General features: G+C 41.0%; 3 protein-coding genes across 5 annotated transcripts; all 3 read left to right on the top strand.

The window, feature by feature from the left end:
* Positions 1-1,129: 1,129 nt before the first annotated feature.
* lnp1 (leukemia NUP98 fusion partner 1) lies at positions 1,130-4,203 on the top strand. Its single transcript, XM_028403856.1, has 4 exons — positions 1,130-1,285; positions 2,084-2,329; positions 2,882-2,980; positions 4,096-4,203. Exons 1-4 carry the CDS (start codon positions 1,130-1,132, stop codon positions 4,201-4,203), a joined length of 609 nt encoding a protein of 202 aa, XP_028259657.1.
* A 2,612-nt stretch (positions 4,204-6,815) lies between these two features.
* Positions 6,816-12,487, top strand: tmem45a (transmembrane protein 45a). Its single transcript, XM_028404207.1, has 6 exons — positions 6,816-7,011; positions 9,145-9,352; positions 9,455-9,667; positions 11,377-11,561; positions 11,647-11,789; positions 11,921-12,487. The coding sequence occupies exons 2-6, from the start codon at positions 9,157-9,159 to the stop codon at positions 12,015-12,017; spliced, it is 834 nt and encodes a 277-aa protein (XP_028260008.1). The 5' UTR covers positions 6,816-7,011; positions 9,145-9,156; the 3' UTR covers positions 12,018-12,487.
* A 3,161-nt stretch (positions 12,488-15,648) lies between these two features.
* sft2d2a (SFT2 domain containing 2a) lies at positions 15,649-17,519 on the top strand. Of its 3 annotated transcripts, none has more exons than XM_028404083.1 (8): positions 15,649-15,837; positions 15,903-15,992; positions 16,217-16,302; positions 16,442-16,523; positions 16,887-16,922; positions 17,056-17,072; positions 17,151-17,180; positions 17,271-17,519. In XM_028404083.1, the coding sequence occupies exons 1-8, from the start codon at positions 15,772-15,774 to the stop codon at positions 17,308-17,310; spliced, it is 447 nt and encodes a 148-aa protein (XP_028259884.1). In that variant the 5' UTR covers positions 15,649-15,771; the 3' UTR covers positions 17,311-17,519. The 3 variants fall into 3 exon arrangements, with proteins under 3 accessions (XP_028259884.1, XP_028259883.1, XP_028259885.1); XM_028404082.1 differs by having other exon boundaries at positions 17,014-17,072; XM_028404084.1 differs by lacking the exon at positions 16,887-16,922.
* The last annotated feature ends 32 nt before the right edge of the window (positions 17,520-17,551 follow it).

The following is a 17,551-nucleotide window of genomic DNA, read 5'->3' as shown; positions in this document are numbered from 1 at the left end:
GTAACCTTAAAAGACTGATGTGTGGAATAACACAGATTACTGTAACCTGGTAATCTGAGGTTACATGACAGCACAGCAGAGCAGTGCCTGTCCAGATTAGTCCTCCTTCTTAAGACTCAGGTCCCTGAGATTATTTATTATTTATTTGTACCATAAGTACAGAATTCTTTATGTTCATATTTATATCTTCCTAAAATGTACGGCCCCTCTTTGGGTATGAAATTGAAAATGTACTTTGAAACTTCAATGTTTAATACTGTCATTAAAATTCAAGTGTAAACTACACATACTTCAGGAATGTGTCACTCCACAGTTCAAACTGTCCTTTTGATTAGTTGCTGCTGCAATGACAATAAACCGACCACAGACAGACTCTGGGTTCTGGTCTAGTCAATACACAGCATGTGCTTGTTGTGGTTTTTGTGAATTTTCCTGCCTTCTATTGCACATGCATATGTTGCATTCCTTAGAACTTACATGTTACATATCTGATGTAAAAGTATATTAAAGATAAATAATAAAAACAAATACTGTATTATGCCTCAGTTGTTACCCAGTGTAATGCATGAAAACATAATGCCCCCGTCCTGTCCTGTATTTCACACGCCTAGGGCTTTCAGCACACAGCAGTAGGCAGAGCTGCCTGCACTCCATAATTATTGACAAGTTTGATGTACTCAGAGAATGGAAAGTATGGGAAAATTGAAGTTTCAATTGTCTACCCCCAGGCCCATGACTGTAATGGAAAGATTAAAAGCAGTGGTCACATCACCCAGCCAGTGACTGGCAGTTTCCCTTTATGACTGCAGCCTCCCTGTTTACTCTTATCACCTTCATTTTTATTTCCTACCAGTAGCATTAAAGCGATTAGAGGGGATTACTTATTTAAAGACTCTAGCAGTTGCATCATTCAAGAATAACACAACTACAGAGGCAGGGCCGAGGCTCACAGCATTAAAGTAAGTTACCTAGTGTTGTGTAGTAGAGTGGTGAGTCAGTTATAGACTTACTGGGTCAGCTGAGTTCTGTCTTTACTCTCACTACCACAGAGATTGAATCACACTCTAGTCTGCACAAAGGCTCTCTGCACAACTCCATCATGTCTCTCAGGCTCCTGCCTGCCATCATTATGGACAATGATGAAGACGACGATGGCAATTTCACAAAATGGATGAGTAGTTACTGGGGTCATGGAGCACAAGGTGTAAACTCCAGGGAAAGAAAACGCAGTTTTAGAAGATCCAGGAGGTCACAAGCTGACCGCAGAGCATCACTTCCGACTGTGGTAAGGACCACCTGTAGTTAACAGAGAATATGTTGAAACTGTCTAACTGCATGACCGTGTGTCATATTTTAAAATTTCTGTGCAGTAATTTGAAGTAAAAAAATGTGGAAAAACAAAGAATGAATTTTTATTTTTGTGTTATATTTGGCAAATAATGACAGTAGATGAATGATTGTATATACTGCACCCACCCACACACACGTGCATGCGCACACATACCATCCTTCAATGTAGTGTTTAAATTGGATAAGACTTTCTGTGCTGTTGTTTTCTTACATGCAAAATGTGTGATGCCTTCAATGACAAAACAGATTTCTGATTATTTGTATACTCTAGTCTATTAGTTTGCATCAGAACCTTTATGAGTAAAAATGGAGTAGTTACATATGTATGAGTGCAGACCTGATAGTGAGTTTACGTCAAAATCAATCAATCAATCAATCAATCAAACAAAAACTCACTGGTAGCTGTGGAGACTAAACAATGCATGTGCACATTGACACTGGCCCCTGCAGTGATAGACTTGTGTTATTGTGATCTATATTTGGTCTTCTGAAGTCTGCTACCGAACAACCAACATGCTAGTTTTGTAACACAACACCCTGAGTGTGGAGAGTTAAGGAAATAATGAACTAACTGACTGATCGGAATCAAGAGGAATTAGGAAGGTGGTTTTCTAATGTGTTACTTAAGATGAATTAGTTGAATTAGTTATTAATTAGTGAGCGAGTAAACATTTTTTCCCAGCTACATTGTAAATATGGACATACAACAGTTCTGTTTATGTGTAATCCACAGTCACAATTAGATGCCATGAAGTTAAACAAGCTCCACATAGCAACAATGGCACCCACTCCCAGCCACATCAAAACCAGAGAAGAGAATTGGGAGGTCAGGCCCCACCTGAGAGCCCGTGGTTCCTCCTCAGACGACAATGGCCGGTCCAAGACAGCCATTCCAGAGAACCGCATCACCCCCATCCCAGAGCTCACAGAGTCATTTGAGAAGAGACTTTGCTTAAATGACAAAAGCACAGTGTCTCTGGTAAGTGAGAGTACGGCAAAGTCAATTTAAAGTAACCATGTGTTGCTTAATAGATCACCCAAGTATTCTCTGTCTTTCTCCAATAAGGTGTCACGAAGCTCTTGAAGATTAGAGAGATTAAAGAGCACCTAAAGAGCATTACAAAAAGTATTACCTAAATGTACTAACTGATCACTAATAATTGTGACTTAACAGATGTCATGTCAAGTCATAAAGACTTATGTTTTTCCATCAATATATGAGGACACTGTCCGTGATTTTTTATGTAAATAGAAGTTAAGTTGCCTAATTATTAGTAAAACAGGGAAAACACATGGTGATTTAAGAACCACTAAAAATAGGTTGTGTGAGTTGGATTTCAACTCACCGGTGTATAAGGCAGCAAACTGTTCTCATTTAAAGTTACTATGGGTGAACTAACCCATACAGACCCATAAGACAGATGACTGTTGTGTAACCATTTTGGTAAATAAAGCCACACGAGAAAGATTTAAAAACACACTTGTACCTTGGTGTGGAGTTTAACTGAAAGTTTTTTTTGTTATTTTTCAGAGTGACGATGACAAGCGGTGCCTGATCTGTCATGATGACATGTGTAAGAGTGCAGGGGGTGTTCAAGAGCTTCACTGTACACATCGTTTCCACAAAGAGGTAAGACAGCTTACAGTTTACTGAAGTCAGATCCTAGTCTCCTCACCCCACCATGTCAGATATCAGATCCCTGGTGCATGAAGGCAGCTTATTCCTGCGAGCTGGTATGAAAACAATTATCTACTGCACAAACTCTGTGCTGTAGAAGTATGGCATGTGGTCTCTGGACTGGATGCTTACTGATTGTGTCTCCATTTGGTGGGTGCTAAAGGCAGCTCGGAGGTTAGAGCAGTGTCGACCCCGTAGCAGCAGTGAAGCAGCAGCTTGTCATTTGAGGAGGAACTCAGATGAAAGGAGGAAGTCTGCAGATGGACCAATTTCCACAGAGAAGGAGCAGCATGCACTCCGTCGCCAACTTTCCCTACGGAGACATCGCTGATGTTGTTTGCACCAACTGGTCATAAATATCCTCTCCTGTAACATTTTCCTACATGTGTTAGCTCACAAGTCCTCCACAAAAGCCATTAGAAAAAAGATATCCAAGTTATCACAATTACAGTATACTTGAAGTTTACTGCTTGTATTTACCCACTACGATATTTAAATATATATACACAAAACAACTTTTAAAAATAAGAAATAAAAAAGTGGCAGGACATACAAGGTCAGCTCTAAGATAAGTTATGATAAAACATCTTTGCAGTGACATTCATTGGAGAGTATTTTCAATTAAAATATAGTTTAAATGTTGCTGTACAGTAGATTTAATTACTGTTTCTGGTGCAGTGTGATTGCATGTTTGTGTTTATCGTCTTAAGTCACATACACAATACACTGAACAGTCTGAGGACATGTACTTGGTCCGCTTGTGTAATATTGATTGCTCTAAGTTGTTTTTGTACAGTCATAGCTTCAGTATTAATATTTTGTGTTGTAGCTATCAAGATCAAAAGAGTAAATACATAACCAAATGTAATATACTTTGTATATTATATTGTATGATATTGTACTTTATATTTGACCTGATTCAACAGGTTGAGAGTCAGTGTTCATCCTGATTACTGTAGGTCATAACTTCCTTCCTGCCATCGAGAAAATAAATCCTGCAGCAAAGCTAGATTTTCAGACTGGATGAGTACATACAGAGGTAATAATGCTTTATAATTGTGTTTCAGTGTATGGCACAGTGGCTGTGGAAGAAACAGACATGTCCCACATGCCGTGTCCACGTATCCATGACCAAGCCCTTGTACTGGTCTTCATCCCGCACCACAGTTCCATGACTATCCTGCACTGTCCACTGACCCCAAGACCGTCACCACATCTCCATACTCAGTCCTTCTGCATGACACACACATGGTTGTTGGAACGCTATAGATGCAGTATGAGAGATAAAAGAGAAATTGGAATGTGGGATTTCCTGCTGCTTTTTTTTACATAGGTAAGATTAGATTTCTTTAGTCTAAAATAACAAAATCCAAAGTTTTGTCTTTATTTATAAAGAATTCAATATGCATGTTCCCTAAGGTTACTTACAAAAGATGATTATACAAGGATTTGTATAAGTTTTGCATGGTGTAACATCTATCTGCATTTACATGGGGAGCTCGGGGAACTACACTGGCACATCACTTAAAACACTGCTAGAACACAAGGGACTGTGATGTACACTGTAACTAGATGGAGCAGGACTTATATATTTATTGTGTTTATGAAAGGAGCACATATAATAAAAGAATGACAATAGGATTGACAGAAGTACTTAAAGCTTCATGAAGATACAGTAGCTTCACTGATCTGAAGGCGGGTGCCCACACCTGCTTGATACTTGTATCCATAATATTCCTTATAAGTTATAAAAGTGAAGATTTAACAACAGTCACCTATGCTCTGTTTGCATTTCTGTTGAGTGCCAAAAGGCATGTTTAATGTGTCCAGCAATATCGGACTGCCTGTGTATTTTATATGTAGACATGCAATTATATGATTTAAATGATTTCATGAAGCCCATATTACCATTTTCTACTAATCACAAAATACTGCAAATTTACTGTGACCATGAATGATTTGTGTTTTGAAACTTATACCTTCTCATCTTAAGCTGGATATCATGCTGTACTATCCATTACTGTATTATAAACTCAATAATAACAACATAATACCCCCCCTCCTCCCCCTCACCTCTGCACACACACCCAGCCCCACAGCACTGTTTTCCTGTCACTATGCATTCTTAAATAAAAAGGCACTGATGTAACACATCATCATGTGGCTTTGCTTGTGTTGGAAAACACCTCTCACACCTCGTACACCAAAAACATAGTCTCAGTTCCATGTTCCCATTGTATAGACTACTACACTGCACTGTTTTGGAAAAATCCAATAATAACAGGTTTTCCCATCCATTATACTGCAGCAATACTATTATCATAACAGACCCTTCTCAAGCCAGACATTTACAAATATTGGTACAGACCACGGTCTATGGTACAGACACAGGCAGCGTAAATAATACTGATGATGTCATCATCAATGCTCACAAGGGCATTTAAATATCCCTGTTTGTGTAGTGAGTACTATAACTTGTCCTTAACTCCTTGTTACATCTAATTTGCTGTCTACATGTTGTAATACTTTCTTATATGTGTTTCTAGAATGCAGCTCTTTAATATGAAAGACTTAGAATATTAGCCCAATTAAATTTTATTTATATAACACCTTTTACAATCTAAATTGTCTCTCTGTGCTTACATGCCTCTAAACTGGCTGTATAGGTGTGAGTGCAATGTGAATGGCTGCTTGTCTCTCTGTGTTAGCTCTGTAATAGCCTGGCGACCTGTCTGGAGTGTACCCTGCCTCCCGCCCATTAATAGCTAGGCTCTATTCCACCCGTGACCTTGTGCAGGAAAGTTGGGGAAAGAAAATGGATGGATAAATGAAGCCAACATATGCAAATATACATCATGTGAAACTCTAGGATGGCATGGTGGTGCAGTGGCTGTCACCTGACAGCAATGTGGCTCCAGGTTCTTATCTGTGTGACTCTTCTCTGCATGGCACGCTCTAACTTCCTCCCACATTTCAAAGACTTGTAAATGAACGTCACATCTGCATCGGCTGTGGGTGTGGAGTGAATGGTGGTTTGTCTCTGTGTGCCCCATTTCAGACTCGTGACTTTTGGCCAACAGCTGGTAACACCAGCCAGCACCACAGTCTGTTTAATGCTGATGATGGAGTCAGAGTGCACTCTACTGGACAAACATCATTTCTGAACAACCCCCAAGAAAATGTGTATTGACACACATCAGTCAGTATAACTGCTGATGATAGGATTGATGATGATAGGATTTACATACATTCATTTTAGCAACATTATATTAATAATTATGTGAATATTTTCATTCTAAAAAGGCTAAAGTACAGTATGAATCTGAAGTTTACAGGTGTCTGTGTATAAAAGTGTGTTTTTGTGTTTGTTTTGTCCAATAAATGTGTATTCTGTTTATTGATGAAGTTTTTTCTCCCAAATCCTCGCTGTGTCTCGGCCTGTGCGGACAGTTTGCTGAGGTTTAAAGTTAAAGTTAAAAAGTGAGGGCTCAGGACTGCTGTCTGGAGATAAGGAGGCCTCCCAGCCTCGGTGTACGTGCTGGAGCTCTTGTCCAGGATCGGCCTGCCTGGCACGACAGAAAGTAGCGGTTTCCTGCGAGCTAGGAGGGACCGGAGCAGGCGGAGTGAAAGTGCACACGTGGACACCTTAGACCGACGTTTGCACCAGCCAATGACGGCGTGCGATGGTGACGCTTGCGCCTGTCCAACCAATGGAGAGAAGCATTGTCAAGAAAAAAACCCCGAAGTGTTAAGAGTCGGAGAAACTAACAGAAAAAAAGGCTGTGAAACAGAGCTGGGATCTGCTGGGATCCAGACACGGAGAACTGATGTTTACTTCGTGTCTCGCTGGATGCTGGAACAGGAGAAACCTTCACTGATGAAAAAAAGATTTGTCTGCTGAAAAAGTGATGATGATGAAGATGATTTGATTTACTGAACAGTTTACTGTTTCAGCAGCTTTTCATCTTCAGAAACAAACTTGGGTAAGATCTTTTTTCTTTTTACGATGAAGGAATTAAAGACAGCAAAGAAGCAGCTTTCAAGTCATTTATTGTCTTCACACCTCATAATAACACTAGAAAAGTCAGAATGTACCATCAGATGTTGCTATATGTTGGTTTTTTAGTGTAGAGCTCTACAAACACACTAAGATAGTTCTCTTGCTGGCTCAGTTATTTTACTTCAGTGCCGTTTGTATCTGTTTAGCACAGTGCAAATCTGTGTGGTCTTCCTCATTTAATATTTGTTGTGTCTAAAAACCATTCTGCCCATTTTACTCTACAAGGACACAGGAACCAAAACTAAAACTTGGAATAAAGAAAAGACGGTAGATGAGTGCTACATGGGGTCTGCAGATTTTGTAGAAATATAAAACGTAGGAATGTTCATGTTAAAAACTGGATGTACAGGTACTTAATGTAGGCATGTTACAGTGCTTGGAAAAAAAATCTAAAATGCAGATATATGTTAATAAAGTAGCTAATAAGTTAAAAGTTTCCTACAAAAATAGCATTAAAGTAATACAGAGAATGGAAATACTCCAGTACCTGAGGACAGCCTCAGTTTAATCCACACTTGCTGTGGACAGATGTTGCTGATGTGTTGATTAAAAGGGCCGTGATGAAGAGAGGGATTGCCATGGTGACTAAAGTGTTTTCAGCAGTCTGAAGAGGTTCCACAGGCACAGGGCCATCAGCACAAATGAGGTTCCCTTTGTTGCTAGGCTGAATATTGTCCGACATCTCCATCACAAAGGATACCTCTGCTGCCTATTGATGTCATTCCTGCTCTGCCCTCAAATTATTATTGCCTGTGGGGACTGAAGTCAAGTTCATAAAGCTTCTTTGAGCTCTGTAAAATCCTTTTATTTTAAGTAAACCCATGGGGGAGGTACACGGTTAGAGAACAAAAAGAGATCATTCGGTTTTTCCTGAAAGAAAAAACATGTGAAGACAACAATAGGTGCAGGTTAATCACATAAATGATGGCTAATCATTACCAAGAACAACCTGCAGTGTCACACAGTGCTGTAAAACCTGTTTGTAAGAGAAAGTGTGCTCCCCTACAGTTGTTTACATTTTTGGTAAATATGCAGAATACACCTTAACAGGTTATATTCCCTGTCTAGGCATGTTCTCTGTCTCCACCAAGGTCAGCAGAAGGGCTGTTGCTAACACACACACTACTTATGTCTGATGAACTAAATTACAGACACCCCCCACTTTTCCATTCTCATTTCTTTTTACACTAGCCATGCTAAAAATACACTGCTTAAACAAATAAAGGGAGCACTAAAATAACACCTCCTAGAGCTCAATGAATGAAATAGTCCAGTTCTTCTTTCATTACATAGTGGAATATGTTGAGGACAAAATAACATAAAAATGATCAATGTAAATCAAACTTATTAACCCATGGAGGTCTGGATTTGGAACCATACTCAAAATGAAAGTGGAAAATCACATTACAGGCTGATCCAACCTGAGTGGAAGTGTGTGGCCTCCACGTGTCTGTATGACCTCCCTACAACATCTGGGCATGCTCCTTATGGGCTGAAAGCACAAGCCCCACTTGTGGAAGTAGGGCCCTCATACCACCCTCATGGAGTCTGTTTCTAACAGTCTGAGCAGAAACATGCAAATTATTGGTGGTGCACAGCTCTCACTGATGTGCCATTCTGGATGGATACAACCCACACAAGTTGCACTACCTGAGCAGCTTGTGTGGGTTGTAGGCACCGCCTCATGCTACCTCTAGGGGTGAGAGCACTGACAAAATGCAAAAGTGATCAAACACCAGGCAGAAAGGATGAGAGCAGAGAAGTGGTCTGTGGTCAGCACCTGCAGAACCTCTCCTTTATAGGGCTGTCTTGATAACTGCCTCTAATTTCCACCTGTTGTCTGTTCCATTTGCACAACAGCAACTGAAACTGATTCACAATCAGTGTTGATCCTACCTGGACAGGCTGATTTCACAGACTTGGAGTTACATTGTGTTAAGTGTTCCCATTATTCAGCAGTGTACATCTCTGTATATTTGCTAACTGGTGTGTAAGGTATTTTGCTACACAAATACAAGAAGAAACTCTAATAAATCAGTTTTCTTGTACAATGCAGGTGTCTTGTGTCATGGGCAGCTTTAAGGGCCATGCTCTCCCTGGGAGTTTCTTCCTAGTAGCTGGGATTTGGTGGACAGGAAAGTACTCTCTTTGGCACGCCACCCGCAGGAATAAGAACATAGGCTCGACTCGGCTGGCCAGCAGAGCCTCACAGCGACGCCTTGAGATCCTTGAGAGTTCTGTCATACTCTTCTTTTCCTTTGTAGGTAAGCAGTCCTTTATTGATTTTGTATACATCCAACACACATAAGCAGTTAATGTTGAATTTTGGAGTTGTGAATATTTCCTCTGGTGTGCTCCATCCTTAGGAATGCTGGCAGAGCAGTTTGTTGCAGATGGGCCGAGGCTTCAGTTGTACGACTTTGCAGAGAAACACTGGGAACACCTGATGAACTGGCAGCATGCCACCATGTACCTGTTCTTTGCCCTGGCTGGGATTGTGTCTCTGATTATTCACACCACAGAGGCTGCACCGCTGGCAGTGGACAGGTTAATGCTGGCTATTGCTTTCTTTAATGAAGGTAACAAGAATGCCAATAACACATTGGTTCTGTCTGATTCTCACCCTTTAATTGTAGTGTTTCTGTGTACTTTGTATCTGTAGTAGTTTCATCTATTTTAATATATATTTATTTCTTTGGCTGCATATAAGAACAAGTGGGTTTGAATTAAATGTTTAATTAAAGCTGCAAGCAGCGATGACGGGCCCTCGCACTCCTTGCGGTCTGTGGGACCAGCAGCCACCGCCTCCTCTATCGGCCCACGTCCTCTCTGCAGGGCAGAAGAATACAAAACACACATATAGAAAAGACAGGTCCTCTGGCCAGTAGGTGGCGCAATGACTGTAGCATATCAGCATATCAATGCATGCAAAGTCAGATGTTTAGCATGACTGTAAAGTTTCATCCACATAGGATGAAGTAGGAGGGAGGTACAGCCTGTGCGTTGGCGAAGGGTCAACTTTGTGGCAGCGCCACATCAGGACGGTATGATGAGATGCTGCATTTTTGATAACTTTTGGTCCCTAATGCCGTAAGAGTATCCACACCAAGTTTCAGGTGGATTGGACAAATCCCCTAGGAGGAGTTCGTAAAAGTGCGGGGAGTGGAAAATGCAAAATGGCAGTTTTTTCAAAATGGTGGACTTCCTGTGCATTCTAGAGAATACCTCCAAGAGACTTTTTTTCTCATCTACAGGTGATACATATGTGTACAGACTTGCGTGTCTCTAGGTCAAATGGGGACTCAGATCTCATTCTAGGGGGCGCTGCTGAGCTATGTGGCCACATATGATGAGAAGGTGACATGAAAAGGTGAACAGGGGCTGATGTCATGATAGAGTAAGAGGCAGGTAGGATGAACAAATCAAGAAATACAGCAGCTTTCTCTATGGTGGCGAAGGGTCATCTTTGTGGCGGCGCCACATCAGGACGGTATGACGAAATTCGTAAAAGTGTGGGGAGTGAAAAACGCATAATGGCATAAGTTTTTTTTAAAATGGCATATCCTGTGCGAATTACGTTAATGTGGCTGTACCTCCCTCATACTTCATCCTATGTGGATGAAACTTTACAGTCATGCTGAACATCTGACTCTGCACGCATTGATATGCTGATATGCTACAGTCACTGCGCCACCTACTGCCTGGAGGACCTGTTTTTTGTCTACGTGTGTTTTGGTGTACTCTTCTGCCCTGCAGACCACAGCTCGTGTCGGTATCGGGAGAGAGAGGACGTGGGACGATAGGGGAGGCAGTTGCGAGTCCCGACTATCGCAAGGAGTGCGAGGGCCCGTCATCACTGCTTGCAGCTTTAATTAAATGTTGAAATAGCCTAAGAATGACAGCTACCACTGTAGAGATGTGATGTGTGTTGTTAGAGGTGATGAGGTGCTCAAAATAAAACAGGTGTGGCAGCCATTGAATGATTAGGACTCAGCAGGAATAAGCACACCCTTTAGGCTCACAAACATTAGAGAGAGGGGAAGGAAAAACAGAAACAAGAAAAAGACCAGGCAGCCATGTCATGTTAACTGTTAATTAATCAAGTGATTACTTGAAGCTAATTATTTAACCTCCTCTTCTCAGTTGTGTGAGATTTACACATACAAAAAGGAGGCGAAGATGCTTTTTTTTACAGTATAACAAATTGTTCTATTAAAGCCATAATCCACACATTTGAATGCATTATTTCATCCTGTTTCACCATTGTTGACTTTTTTTGTTTCTGTAGGATTTCTGTTCCTCTACCACCTCCATGGCAGGACCATGCTGGATGTGCATGTGCATCAGCTTCTCCTGTATGCTATCTTCGGAGGGGCCCTCATTGCCTTCCTGGAGGTCTTCCACAGAGGCAACATCATTCTGGAGCTGCTGCGTTGCACCCTCACACTCCTTCAGGGGAGCTGGTTCTGGGAGGTAAATGTTGCCCATTCATGGTCAGTGACTAGGTTTGTGTTACATGGTATGGTAACTCCTCACATCACCTTCTCTTTGGTCACAGATTGGTTTTGTACTGTACCCTCCCCATGGCCCTGAGTGGGACATGACAGATCACAACAATGCAATGTTTGTTACCATGTGTTACTCTTGGCACCTTGCCTTTGCCATGCTTGTCGTGAGCGTGCTCTATTGCACCATCAGCTGGTGAGAACCTTCCATTCTTCTCTTACTACTTTTCTATTTGTCCTGGAATGCTTACACAATGACAACTTGAAGAACTTTGATTAGCACTCCTTCACCCTCCGTTATGTTGACTTGTTGCATTTCCTCTTCAGTGTGGTTCACTCTAGACTGAAGAGGACTCCTCCAATGGAAATGGGGCTTCTGAAGCCCAGAGAGCGGGATCCAGAGTCAGAGGATGAGATTTTATGAAGAGGATTGAGGAACAGCGACACACAATTATATCAGGGATACAATGCTTGCAGCTTCACCAGCAGCAAGACACACAGACACAAGAGAGATGTGGACATGGTCTCTGGATGTTTTACTTTACAAGCATATCTCTACCTCTGCGTCACTTAACCAGCTGTAAATCCTTTTTCAGTCTTCATCTACTATTTAACCATATCATGATGCCTTTCATATGCCTGTCATATTATTGTTGTTATTCATTCAAACGTATAGAATACAAGATACAAGATGAAAGCATAGGAGCTTTTTATAGATTATATGCTTCTCAGACTGTGGCGCTCCGTAGTGCCACCTAGTGGTAAAAACAACCAGGCGCAGTATAGTACAATTTAAACTACTTGAAACTGCATATTTACATATCTTTAAAACAGTGTGCATCATATTTATGAATAAAACACTGCCAAATATAACAATTAAAATGTAAAATTGTTGTAAATATTTTTTATTACATTTACATTCCATAATTCAATTTAATTTTATTTATATAGTGTGTTTTACAATCAGAATTGTTTCAAGGCACTTTACAGAAACCCAGACCAAGTAAAAACTTGTTTTTAACAGGAAGAAACCTTGAGCAGGACACGGCTCATAAGGAGAACCTGAGAGCTGGCCAGAGGAGAAAAAGAGGTAGACAGGACAGAGAGGATGAAGGAGAGAGAGAGAGAGAGAGAGAGAGAGAGAGAGGCGCAAACATGCACAAACATCACACATTACAGAGAACAAACATGACAGGTTGATGATGTTGTCGACCTGAAGCTATTGTTTTTATATTATAGTGGATGTACACTGCTCAAAACACAAATAACACATCCTAGATCTCAATGAAATAAATATTCCAGTTGAAAATCTTCATTCATTACATAGTGGAATAGGTTGAGAACAAAATAACATAAAAATGATCAATGTAAATCACAATTATTAACCCATGAGAATAGAGGAGAGGTAAGAGGGTGAGAGGGGGATTTGAGGGGACAGGGAACTGCTCAGTGTAGTGTAGTAGGCCTATAGCAGCATAGCTGTGCTAAAAGTTAAGAATTTATCTATGATACCTGTTATACCTGTGGCTGAGGCCATGTCAACAAGTGACTGTATCTATATCTATCAGCCCTACTGTGTTTAACACTAACTGTATGCTTTACTAAACAGAAAGGTTTGAAGTCTAGATTACTGGTTCCATAGTGGTGGTGCCTGATAGCTAAAGGCTCGTCCTCAACGTTTTGTGCATTTCTTTTTTATAATAGCCTAGTGTGTGTTTGTATTTGTCTCCAGTTGTACCTATTGGTAACAGGACAGGACAAAGATCTTCTATGAAGAAGACGACCAAACAGTCAGTGCTTAAAAATGTGACCCTGCATGTCAGAGTTTGGTTCAGGTCAAGACAAGTTTATCTGTAGAGCTCCTTCTAACTACAAAGCAATTCAAATCTTACATAAATAAGGTTATATAAAGAAGTCAAAAAACAAGAAATATAAATTGAGAACATTTAAAAGGCTGCGAGTAACAAAAAGTATTTAGTGTTTTAGTTTATCTAAACCTAAGCAACATTTCTTGGTCAGGTAAACGTCAGGTATAGGCTACTGAAAATATTGGAAAATACAAACATAAATATAATGTTTTTAAGAGATAATGAATAATTAAAGCTGCAAGCAGCATTGCGGGCCCTCGCGCACCTTGCGATCCGCGGGGTCAGCGCAGTCTTCTCTCCTATGCTCTTGTCTCCCATACTCTCCTGTCCTATGCTCTCCTCTCCTCTCATTTGCAGAGGTGTACAACAAACACATATTTACAACCAATCATTCCTGTTAGCAGTAGGTGGCGCTATGACCGTATCATCCTATTAGTATATATAACTGTTCAGACTCGGGTCCATAGCAGTAGTGTAAGATTTTGGCCACATTGCATAAAGTATATGGGTGGTACTGCATAAAACACAGCGAGTTCCTTTGTAATGGCGAATGGTCAACTTTGAGGCCACTCCCCCACCACACGGTAATACTTTTGAAAGAGTTTTGGAATGCGTCTGTTCCCTATGGTGTCCTGAGTGGACACAGTGAATTTCAGCTCAATTGCATGAAGTATGTGAGGCGTGAAAAGTTTTGAAGCAGGGTCACAAATAGGCAAAAAATGGCCACAAAAGTCAAAATGGCGGACTTCCTGTTGGGTTTGGAGGGGGGGTCCAAGAGACTTTTTTGTGCGTCTTGGGGTGATACACATGTGTGCTAATTTTCATGATCCTGTGTCAAACTGGCCAGCGGGGCTACGCGTTAGGGCAAAAAATACAGGGAGTTCCTTTGTAATGGCGAATGGTCAACTTTGAGGCCACGCCCCCACCACACCGTAAGACTTTTGTAAGAGTTTTGGAATGCGTCTATTCCCTATGGTGTCCTGAGTGGACCCAGTGATTTTTAGCTTGATTGGATGAAGTATGTGAGGCGTGAAAAGTTTTGCAGCAGGGTCACAAATCGCCAAAAATTAACAGAAATTTCAAAATGGTGGACTTCCTGTTGGGTTTGGAGGGGGGGTCCAAGAGACTTTTTTGTGCATCTTGGGGTGATAAACATGTGTGCCAATTTTCATGACCCTACTCAAAACAGGCCAGGGGGGCAGGCAGAAAAACCTATGAAAACACAACATTTTGTGTAGCCAGTAGGTGGCGCTCTGTCAAAGCCTCAATATTGTTGTATAGATGTGTTTAGGGTCAGACTCTGATCATACATGTGACATTTGGTACAGATGGGACAGAAAACAAAGAAGTTATAGCGACTTCCTGTTTCCTCTGAAATGGTCAAACTTTGAGGCCACGCCCCGGCCACACCATCAGACTTTTGTAAGAGTTTTGGAATGCGTCTATTCCCTATGGTGTCCTGAGTGGACACAGTGACTTTCAGCTCAATCCGATAAAGTATGCGAGGCGTGAAAAGTTTTGCAGCAGGGTCACACATCGCCAAAAATGGCCACAAAAGGTAAAATGGCGGACTTCCTGTTGGGTTTGGAGGGGGGGTCCAAGAGACTTTTTTGTGCGTCTTGAGGTGATACATATGTGTGCCAATTTTCATAATCCTGTGTCAAACTGGCCAGAGGGGCTACACGTTGGGGGCGCTATAGAGTCATTTTGCTATGTGCGTTTCAAACGTCAGCAAATTTCAAAATTTTTCGGGCGAATGAATTTTTCTACCAAGTTTGGTGAGTTTTTGGGCATGTTAAGGCCTCCAAAAATGCGATCTAAGGGGGGGAAGGAAAAAAATCCTAAGGGTTTCAATAGGGCTCTTGCACCATTCGGTGCTCGGGCCCTAATTAGGCTAGAATTTAGCTAACTGGCTATTTGACCAAGAAAGGAACACTACATAAATGTAATAAATGTACATATATAAGAATCGCTACTTTAGTTGTGAGAGTTTGCTGTGTTTCTTTACTTTGTCAGATAATAAATAAAAGGGTTAAAAACACTTTGCAACGTTAATCTGCTCATTTGTATTCGGGTACCCTGCTTGCTTATGTTGACATTTTTCTTTCTTGAGAAGAATGAGACCTCTCCTCTGCTCAGGCGGGACTGACGTGACACACCTGGCCAGGTAAGGTAGTGACGGCTCTTCCGTCAGTCCTTAGACCATGTGATCCGTCCACTCACATTTGAGGACACCCGGCAAAGTTTCACTCGGTCTAGGAAACGACCACATTTGCTCATCCATCAGTGTAGTTTGAAGAACGTTCGGCTATGGACAAATTAAAGTCGGTTCTAAGTGGCGAAGAGGCGCGCAGAGAGGACCGCACGGTGTTAGAGGTAAAACCACACTGAGAGATCCCTGTCACTGATGACTTGGTAATCAATCACTCAAACCTCTGCAGGCTGTGAACGAAGCCTCCACCTTAGGCTGGGGGACACGTTTAAAAGGTTTCATCGCCTGTTTCGTGGTGGGAGCCGCCTGCACCGTTTTGGTAATAATGCAGTTAATATTAAATGCTTGTTTAGCGCCGTGTCCACAATAAGGTGACTGCAGGAAGCGGTGATGTGGCTGTACTGGTTCTTCTTGCTCTGCGGAATGTTGAAGATGTGATGTGCAGCCATTTGTTCATTTGGCAACACTAGTTCAGCCTTTAAATATTAGAGATAAAAGCATGGTGCACGCTAACCTGCCTGCGTGTGTGTGTGTGTATTGCAGGGTGTGTGCATGCTCTTTCTCCCCAGGGTTGGTCTCACTCTCTTCATTGTGTTTTACACTTTTGGAAACATATGTGCTCTGTGCAGGTCAGTGCCAAAAAAGTCCAGTTAAAGTGGCTGAAAATGACAGTTTTACTTTTTTATGACCAGTAGGATATAAAAGCACACTCAACAAATATTTCATGTAGGCCTAATAATAACACAATATTTCTGTTGTGTCCAATAGCACGATGTTCCTGATGGGCCCTGTGAAGCAGTTGAAAAGGATGTGTGACAAAACGAGAGCCCTGGCCACTACAATTATGATTGTAAGTGCACAAAAATTACATTTTAAAGACAACAATATTATGTAATTCAGAGTAAATTATCAGGCAAACTGCCATGACAATGCAATGACTTACAGACAAACAATTTAAAAGGTCAGTTACAAAAAAAATATTATTTTATCAAAGTGGGTTCAATGCTGTGTTTTTAAATTTCAGGGCATTGATACATTGATAATCAAACAGTATTTAAATATTGTGGCTGATATTATTCACATCATGCACTTCCAAGGGGCATAATCAACTTTTTAATGTTTTTGTTAATCTGCTCAACCACAACTGTCAGATAAATTCAGTGGTGTCAGGTGCCTGAGGTGAGCCCATGTTGTTTATCACCCTTGTCTTTAGACTTGCCTTGTGTTGACTCTCTGTGCAGCCTTCTGGGTGAGTAAACTGAATAGTTTATAGACTAAAACTAACTTCAGTTATGGCTGGCATTCTGGCTGATTTTATTAACTTCTCACTTGTCTTCTAGTGGAAAAACTTTGGACTTGCTTTGTTATTTTGCATCTTGCAGGTCTTGTCATTTTCCTGGTAAGCAACAATTCTTCCTCGTGATTGTGTTCAGTCTAAACTGACTGTTAAAGTGACATAAATGTGTTGTGTTTACAGGTACAGTCTGTCTTACATCCCCTGTGTGAGGTTTGTCATTTTACATTATGTGTTAAATCATCTGCAAACATGATCGAAGTGTCACTCACAGCCTGTCTGTATGTCTGTTTTATATTGCAGGGAGGCGATCATGAAGATGGTGGCTGTTTGTTTGAGATAAGCCCTGTGTGAAGGTTCAGGCTGGATGAAGTGTTTTTAATGAAAGGGGAGAGAATCCGGGACTCTTCTGTCTGCACAGCTGCTGTTTATAGACGCATGTTTTATCTCCAAATATTTTTATGCTTTATTGATTGAGCTGAATGATTTTTTTGTTGTGTATCACACCATAGGTTCTCTAAATGAACACAATAAACTATTTAAGCTTCACTATTCACACTTGGAGAAATGTATTTATATTGATT

The sequence above is a fragment of the Parambassis ranga genome, chromosome 4, assembly GCF_900634625.1.
Source record: "Parambassis ranga chromosome 4, fParRan2.1, whole genome shotgun sequence".
Classification (NCBI taxonomy): domain Eukaryota; kingdom Metazoa; phylum Chordata; class Actinopteri; family Ambassidae; genus Parambassis; species Parambassis ranga.
Note: the sequence above shows the minus strand (reverse complement) of the source record. Positions and strands in the feature narration are given on the sequence as shown.

Excerpts from the sequence above, each read along its gene's own strand:
- lnp1 (XM_028403856.1), top strand. The coding sequence starts at position 1,130 with ATGGACAATGATGAAGACGACGATGGCAATTTCACAAAATGGATGAGT. Across the intron at positions 1,286-2,083 it reads GAGCATCACTTCCGACTGTG|TCACAATTAGATGCCATGAA; the intron begins GTAAGGACCACC and ends TGTAATCCACAG. Across the intron at positions 2,330-2,881 it reads ACAAAAGCACAGTGTCTCTG|AGTGACGATGACAAGCGGTG; the intron begins GTAAGTGAGAGT and ends GTTATTTTTCAG.
- tmem45a (XM_028404207.1), top strand. The coding sequence starts at position 9,157 with ATGGGCAGCTTTAAGGGCCATGCTCTCCCTGGGAGTTTCTTCCTAGTA. Across the intron at positions 11,562-11,646 it reads AGGGGAGCTGGTTCTGGGAG|ATTGGTTTTGTACTGTACCC; the intron begins GTAAATGTTGCC and ends CTTTGGTCACAG. Across the intron at positions 11,790-11,920 it reads CTCTATTGCACCATCAGCTG|TGTGGTTCACTCTAGACTGA; the intron begins GTGAGAACCTTC and ends TTTCCTCTTCAG.
- sft2d2a (XM_028404082.1), top strand. The coding sequence starts at position 15,772 with ATGGACAAATTAAAGTCGGTTCTAAGTGGCGAAGAGGCGCGCAGAGAG. Across the intron at positions 16,303-16,441 it reads AACATATGTGCTCTGTGCAG|CACGATGTTCCTGATGGGCC; the intron begins GTCAGTGCCAAA and ends TGTGTCCAATAG. Across the intron at positions 17,181-17,270 it reads TCTTACATCCCCTGTGTGAG|GGAGGCGATCATGAAGATGG; the intron begins GTTTGTCATTTT and ends TTTATATTGCAG.